Raw genomic sequence first — 8,241 nt, 5'->3', positions numbered from 1 at the left:
ACAGAACTATCATTCCTGGGGACATCACACACTTCAACATGCTGCAAGGGGTACACTGAACTGAAGGCAAGAAAGAGGATTGTGGGCACAAGGGTTTCTGCAGATGCTGGAAATCTTGAGCAACACACTTAAAATAAATTCTGCCTGACTTGCTGAGTTCCTCCAGCACTGTTGCGGGCACATGTTCTGAAAGTATAACCAAAAGAGCACTATCTCCATGGGGTCAGTATCACTACTGGTGGTGCTTGGCAAGCTCCCATGGTATAGAGGGGCAGCAGTAATATTCACACACAAGAGGAAGTCTGCAGATGTTGGAAATCCGAGCAACACACACAAAATGCTGGAGGAACTCAGCAGGCCAGGCAGCATCTATGGAAAAAGTACAGTTTACATTTCGGGCTGAAACACTTTGGCAGGACTGAAGAAAAAAAGCTAAGGAGTATGAGAGGTGACCTAATAGAGGTGTTTAAGATGATGAGAGGTGTTGATCCATGTGGATAGTCAGAGGCTTTTTCCCAGGGCTGAAATGGCTAGCATAAGAGCGCACAGTTTTAAGGTGCTGGGAAGTAGGTACAGAGGAGATGTCAGGAATAAGTTTTTTACGCAGAGAGTGGTGAGTGCGTGGAATAGGCTGCCGGTGACGGTGGTGGAGGCAGATACGATAGGGTCTTTTAAGAGACTCCTGGATTGGTACATGGAGCTTAGAAAAATAGAGGGCTATGGGTAACCCTAGGTAATTTTTCAGATAAGGACATGTTCAGCACAGCTTTGTGGGCTGAAGGGCCTGTATTGTGCTGTAGTTTTTCTATGTCTAAGTTTCTATGAATAGATTTAAAAGGTGGGGGAAGGGGAGAAAGAACCACCAGGTGATAGTTGAAACCTGGAGGGGGAGGGATGAAGTAAAGAGCTGGGGTGTTGATTGGTGAGATGAGGTGAGAGAGGGAAAGGGGAATGGGAAATGGAGAAGGGAGGTTGGGGGGGACATTACTGGAAGTTTGAGAAATCGATGTTCATGCCATCAGGTTGGAGGCTACCCAAACGGAATACAAGGTGTTGTTCCTCCAACCTAAGTGTGGCCTCATCACGACAGTGGAGGAGGCCATGGATGGACATATCGGAATGGGAATGGGAAGTGGAATTAAAATGGGTGGACACTGAGAGATCCCGCTTGTTCTGGTGGAAGGAGCGTAGATGCTCGGTGAAAGCAGTCTCCCAATCTGCGTCGGGTCTCACTGATATACAGGAGGCCACACAGGGAGCACCGAACACAGTAAATGACCCCAACAGACTCACAGGTGAAGTGTTGCCTCACCTGGACAGACTGTTTTGGGAAATGGATGGCAGTGAGGGAGGAGGTATAGCACTTGTTCCGCTTGAAAGGATAAGTACCAGGAGGGAGGTCAGTGACATTCACCACCACTGGGAGTGTGGCCTGGATCACCCACTCTCCATGCAGACCACCATAGACAAGGCAACACACCTCAGTCAAGGCACCCCTGATGAGCTGGAATCTCCTCACGCCCTGTCAGGCCCAGGTAGGTGACCCTGCTCCTGAAAACACAGCGCGCGAGGTAGATTGTACGGCATGTGGTGAGTCTTCTATGCCCTCTGCTCTCTTCTCCTCTGTCTGTAACCATAAGCCCAGCGACTACTGCTGCCACTACACCTGGGGTCATCAAGATTCCTTGAACAAAGCACTGCAATGGTTGTTAGGCTCTGTGTTTAGCCCCTGCTCTTCCCATTTTATACTCATAACTGTGAGGCTAAGACTAGCTCCAATGCCACATTTCAGTTTGCTGCTGACACCACTGTTGTTGGACGAATGGGAATATTGGCAGGGAGAACGAAAATCTGGCGGAATGGTGCCACAACAACCACCTCTCACTCAGCATCAGCAAAACCGAAGAGCTGATTATTGATGACAGGTGGGGGAAACTGGAGGTACATGAGGCAGTCTTCATCGGGGATCAGAAGTGGAGAGGGTTGGTAACTTCAAATTCCTCGATGTCATATCAGAGGATCTGTCCTGGGACCAGCATATAAGTGCCATCGCAAAGAAGGCACGAGAGTGCCTCTACTTTCTTAGAAGTTTGCCCAAATTTAGCGTGTCATCTAGTACTTTGACAAACTTCTATAGATGCACATTGGAGGGTGTCCTGACTGGCTGCATGATGGCCTGGTATGGAAACACAATGCCCTTGAATGGGGAAAAAAAACCTACAGGAAATGGTGGACTCACTCCTGTCCATCACAGGCAAAAATCACTCCTTACCATTGAGCACGTCTAGAAGGGATGCTGCCACGAGAAAGCGGCATGATTCAGCAAGAACCCCCACCATCCAGCCCTACTCTCTTCTCACTGCTGCCATTGGGAGAGAGGTACGGGAGCCCTGGGTCCCACACCACCAGGTTCAGGAACAATTATTACTCTTAAGGTAATACCCTTCAGTGTGGGTGACTTTACTCACCTCAACTCTGAATAGATTCTGCCGCCTGTGGACTCACTTTCAAGAAGTTGACAGCTCATGTTCTCCGTTATTTATTTATATTTTATGTTGTATTTGCATTTTGTCTCGTTTGCACATCAGATGTCTGCCAGTCTTGGTGTGTAGTTTTTCATTTATTCTACTGTATTTCTCTGTCGTGAATGTCTGCAAGCAAATTAATCTCGAGGTAGTATATGATAACAGATACATACTCTGATAATAAATTTACTTTGAACTTTGGAAATACTCCCTTCCTGGGCCTAATCGGCACCAGCTCTGACATGGGTACTCATATTTTGTTCTCCAAGTTTCGAATGGCCGGCATGTGTGCACCGCTTTTCCATGATTCGGTCTTTGAACAAGTATTGAACCGCTTTAATGAGCTCTTCCCTCAACCTTCTGTAGAGCAGGAGGGGAGCGGCCGGGAGCCCAAATCCTCGACTGGCGCTTCCTGCTCGGGATTCCAGCATTTTAACCACCACTTCGCATAGTGGCTGTCGGAATTTCGCTCCGCGCCACCCCACCCGCGTCCCTCCTCTTGGCTTTACACTCAGATCAGATCATTCATGGGATCACTTTCGGCGGAGCTGCGATCCAACCTGTGCTGAAGCGCAGCCCCAGCAAAAAAGGGGGTTGCCTTCAGTCAGCAAGCAAGGACCACACCACCCCACCCCCACCCCCATCCCACCTCCTCTCCACACATTGCATTAAATAATTTTATCTGCAAACCGACTGGGGAGCCGTCTCAACGAACGTTTAATGTATGGGGCGCAGCAGAGTCGCTCGCCCTCGCCGGCGTTCTGCAGCGCCCCTTCCTGTGGCGTTGAGCAATGCCGGGACTTCGCTGATTCCCTCTGTTCAGTTACTCTTTAGATCTATCAATGAATTCCACCCCACCCCACCCCCCGACCCCACCTCATGGCCCCAGTGAATCTGGCCAGACCTATGTTCAAAGGTGTGATCTTGTGCTCTCTCACACCGTACTCAAAACCCAGTGTCGGCCACTTTACATAACGTGTATTTTTTGCATAAGTAACATAAAAAACAAATCTCTATTAATTATTAACCTTGCAAAGTTCGTGCAAAAGAGTTTCAAGAGAAACTCGTGTCTTCAACGTCTGAAACGGCGAGCAAAATTTAATGCATGGAAATCTATGAAATATTCACACATTCCTTAAGAAATATCAGAATGTATTGCAACATTTGCGATGAATCAATATTTCAGGTTAGGTTTGTGCCGATATGAATTCAGGGTACCCAACTGTTCTGTTTTCATTTGGTTACTCCCTACGCAAAACAATGCCCCTGAAAAGTAAATGAATCTCCTGCAGGGTTACTGACTTGCGATGCAAATAGGAAACCAGGGGCTGTCTCTCTCTGCCAACTCGCCGACAAAAAAAAGACCGTCCAACTCTTCAGTGACTCGAAGTGCTGGGATTTACAACACCGTAGAGCAGCTTCAGAGGAGCGCCGGGTATGCTGCATTGGGTAAGGATAAGAAAATGTATTGCACCTCACTGTTCAATCAGGAACATTTTGTTGATTAAAACGGAATTTCTTATTTTGCATTGCTAGATTGTGTTACTTTCTAAAGTGTGAAGAATTAGCGAACCTTCATTCCTGAATCACACATCTTGCAAGAGTGTGAGCTGTTGTTAGTTCAAGGTGATGTTTTTTTAAAAAAATAGACTTTTAATTGAGAGCTTGGGACAACAGTTAACATTGTGGTCGGCTGGCTCTAGCTGTTGTTCAGCTGCTCCTCTCCCAGACCCTTTGCGTCAAACGTTTTCCTGTTTTGTATTTTCTTTATCAGCTGAGTAATCTTTTGATCCCCACCCAGTCTCACCATTTACTTGACTTTGATATGACTAGGACGGCGGTAGACACAAGTCTGGGACACAAGTGGTTACTTTTTCACAAGTAACAGGGGTCTGAGGAGCGCGACACTTTTCATTGTCCTGAATCGAGGAAAGGGTTCTCACGGGTTCGTTTCTCAGAACATTGTGTGACATTTTCAGTTAAAAGGTAATTATTAATGAAAACAGCGAGCTGTACTCCGTATCTTATTCTCTATTTCCAATAATTTAATTTTTATTAGTTTATATGGTAAAATTTAATCGGTTTTTGGGATACATTGCATGTCTACTATTTATTGCTTGCGTGGGATAACAGATTTATAACGGAACATTTAATACTTACAATATGCAAAATGTGTATTGTTAAGTATTGAAGGTTTAATTGTTGACTGTTTTGGAAAAATATTTATGTTCGATTAAACCATTTCATAACCATAAAAAGTTAAGTAACTTACGCTTACAGCAAAGTAACGTTTTCTAAATTGTTTTGGAATAATTATTATTTCTGCATGGAATAATTATTATTTCTGCAGAAAAAAAATTACTGGTTATAACTGAAACATGCTTCCACAAAATTGATGCATTTTGTGGATGCATTGTGTATGTAACTTTAATTGCTTCTTTTGCCATTGACAAATTAGGCAAAACTACATAATACTTTACTGCCCACTCACCTCTCCGTGGCTGTAATGCCACGGAACTGTCGAATGTTTTTAAAGAAGTATGCAAAAAAAGAAATTTCTCCTAAAACAGCCAACATCACTCCTGTGTGTGTGTGTGTGTGTGGGGGGGGTGTTGCTTGCCTTCATCGATCCGGTGGGACGGGATGCCTGCACACCCGCCGCCTAATTCCTCTGCTCTGATTTGTTTTCAGGCGATAGCCCTAATCTGACTGGCCCTCAGTCGCCGCGCCCCCTGGTGGGCATCCCGGTCACTGCCAGCCGAGACAACGTGGGAAAAGCAACACACATCAGAGTTGCTGGTGAACGCAGCAGGCCAGGCAGCATCTCTAGGAAGAGGCACAGTACGCGATGGGTGCAGAAGGCAGACGCCAGGTCCTGTTCCCAGGCCCCAGCTACACCGACCGGGAAATCATCCTGCAGCATTACAACTACACGGGCAAGCTGCCGGCAGGCGACGGGGAGGGGGACTCGGAGAGCACGCTGCGGGTCACGCCCATCCTCTTCATCGTGGTGTGCTGTTTCATCGTCTTGGAGAACCTGATGGTGCTGCTGGCCATCTGGCAGACCAAGAAGTTCCACCGCGCCATGTACTACTTCATTGGCAACTTGGCGCTCTCCGACCTGCTGGCTGGCGCCGCCTACACCGTTAACATCCTGCTGTCAGGTTCCAACACCTTCCGCCTGTCCCTGGCGCAGTGGTTTATACGGGAAGGCAGCATGTTCGTGGCGCTGGCTGCCTCTGTGCTCAGCCTGCTGGCCATCGCCATCGAGCGGTACCTGACCATGATGAAGATGAAGCCGCACCACTCGGGAGGCAGCTCCCGTGTCTTCCTGCTCATCAGCGGCTGCTGGCTGCTCTCGCTGCTGCTGGGCGGCTTGCCCATTATGGGCTGGAACTGCCTGCGAGGCTTTCCGCACTGCTCCACGGTGCTGCCACTGTACCACAAGCATTACATCCTCTTCTGCACCAGCGTCTTCAGCCTCATCCTGCTCGCCATCGTGCTGCTCTACGCCCGCATCTACATGCTGGTGCGATCGCGGGCGCGCCGCCTGGCCTTCAACCGCTACTCGGTGCGCCCGAACCGGCACGACGAGAAGGCGCTGGCTCTGCTCAAGACGGTGATCATTGTGCTGAGCTGCTTCATTGCCTGCTGGTCGCCGCTCTTTGTGCTGCTGCTCCTCGATGTGGCCTGCGAAGTGAGGGGCTGCCAGGTGCTCTACCGGGCCGAGTGGTTCCTGGCGCTGGCCGTGCTCAATTCGGCCATGAACCCCATTATCTACACGCTGACCAACCGGGAGATGAGGCACGCCTTTGTCCGGCTGCTCTGCTGCGTCTCCTGCCGTCACAGGCTGGCAAGAGCGGCGACGGGTGCCCTGCCCGAGTTCAGCCGCAGCAAGTCTGACAACTCGTCGCACCAGCACAAGGACGAGTGTGGCACCCCCGAGACCCTAATGTCTTCGGGCAACATCAACTCCTCGGCGTGACGCGGGCTCCCTGGTGGAGTGAAGGGGGTCACAACTCTTCCAGCGATCGAGGCGGCAGCATTCCCACGTGTGATAATGTGACTATCAACCTCGAGACAAGACGTGGCCCGGCTGGGTACTGCAGGGCAGGAGTGGGCTAAACCCAGCTGAATTCACTCAACAGAGTGTCAGTGCAAACTCTTTAAAATGCATGGACACCATAGCTCTGGACTGTTAAAAAGAGGCAAATGCATTTAAAGACAAAACAAATGTGGCAATAAAGACTTGATTAAGTGTCGAGAATCGTGGCCCCTGTGGCCTTATGCGGCTTTTTGGGGGAGTGGCAGAGATTTTTGGAGCTTCCGGGACGATTGAGTTTATGGAGTACACTTTGTGGAAGGATGGGCAAGTTCTCAGACACTCTGCTACTTTTGTGACTTTACTACTGTTACTTTACTAAGAGACTGAAGATTTTAGAGAAACATCAGTTCTTGTCTACAATTAGTATTAAAACATTGTATAAACTGTGTAATGTAAAATAAGATAAAGAGAATATAGTGCTAAAATCTTGAAAGTTAGATTTGTTACTAATGGGCCTCAATTGTATCATTTTGAATGTATCTGGATAGTGTCATTCCATCCTTTAACTGTGTGAACTTAACCCCGGATTGTTAATTTATTAACATTTGTGAAACATAATTAGTAATTCTCCAGATTTATTTGAAAAGAATGATTATGAATATTTAGGTATTTGCTCAAACAACAAAAAACTGTCTAAATTATTGAATGTGTAATTAGGAGTTGACACAAAGTATTCAAAATGTCATGACTCGTTCAATCAGAACATTGCGATGTTCTGAACACACTGTGAGAAAGGCACTGAATATTTGTAAATATATATACCTTTAAATTCAAAAGATGTTTCAAGATTTCATCAATTTCAATGCACCTTTTTGATAGCAGAAACGCTACCAATCAAGTATTCACTTATCTATATATATACATACATGAAGCTGGGAAGTAGTGAAACCAATAAGTTTCCTTTAACTGATAAAGTCAGTTGGAAAACCAAGATGATTGAAATCATGTATTACAGTAGATGATTATAAGACACCTACGGTAAGACATGTAAAACACATTGTTTCTTGATTATAACACATTGTTTTCTCAGAAAGAGAAAATTCATTTTCTTAAGTAATTGAGATTAAGTTCTGAAAATGTCATGGGAATTAATTGCTTTAACAATTTCACATTTTTATCCTCAATGAAATATCTCACAATTTTCCATTTCTCAAACCTTCTCAAGTCCAGCAAACATCCAAGATCCACACACTGTGTTTATGATTCTTATGGATCATAGGACACAGCACTGAGGGACCGCCAGACAACTCTTCATGGCTGAGTCAGTCTATGGAAGTAAAGCCAGGTATTTCCTGTGAGTCCTCCACACCCTTCACCCCAACCTTGGTGGTTACATCCTCAGCCATCCACACCCTAAACTTTAGACTAACTTCCCCAAATCCCTCCATCTGATTTAAACACTCATCAAACCCCACCAAGTTACTGTTCTTTTGTTTTGCCATGAATAGTATGTTGTTGGCAGAAAAAGCTGGAAATACTCAGCCTGTCACACCTCATTTGTTGGAAGAGGAACAGAGTTGATGTTCAGTTTGAAGAACCTTTGTCAGAACCGGGAAGGAAATGAAGCTCATAGGGATGCAGAGAGAATGGTGGAGGGGGGCCTATGAAAGG

The 8,241-nt window shown here is 46.6% G+C and overlaps 1 protein-coding gene across 2 annotated transcripts; it reads left to right on the top strand.

Annotated features, from left to right (window-relative positions):
• Positions 1-3,216: 3,216 nt before the first annotated feature.
• On the top strand, positions 3,217-7,406 carry s1pr1 (sphingosine-1-phosphate receptor 1). Of its 2 annotated transcripts, XM_072274091.1 has the most exons (3): positions 3,217-3,974; positions 4,359-4,511; positions 5,217-7,406. In XM_072274091.1, exon 3 carries the CDS (start codon positions 5,374-5,376, stop codon positions 6,508-6,510), a length of 1,137 nt encoding a protein of 378 aa, XP_072130192.1. In that variant the 5' UTR covers positions 3,217-3,974; positions 4,359-4,511; positions 5,217-5,373; the 3' UTR covers positions 6,511-7,406. The 2 variants fall into 2 exon arrangements, with proteins under 2 accessions (XP_072130192.1, XP_072130193.1); XM_072274092.1 differs by lacking the exon at positions 4,359-4,511.
• The last annotated feature ends 835 nt before the right edge of the window (positions 7,407-8,241 follow it).

Source organism: Mobula birostris, chromosome 12, assembly GCF_030028105.1.
Source record: "Mobula birostris isolate sMobBir1 chromosome 12, sMobBir1.hap1, whole genome shotgun sequence".
In the NCBI taxonomy this organism is placed as follows: domain Eukaryota; kingdom Metazoa; phylum Chordata; class Chondrichthyes; order Myliobatiformes; family Myliobatidae; genus Mobula; species Mobula birostris.
The sequence above is the reverse complement of the archived record's forward strand: the minus strand, read 5'-3'. Positions and strand labels throughout refer to the sequence as shown.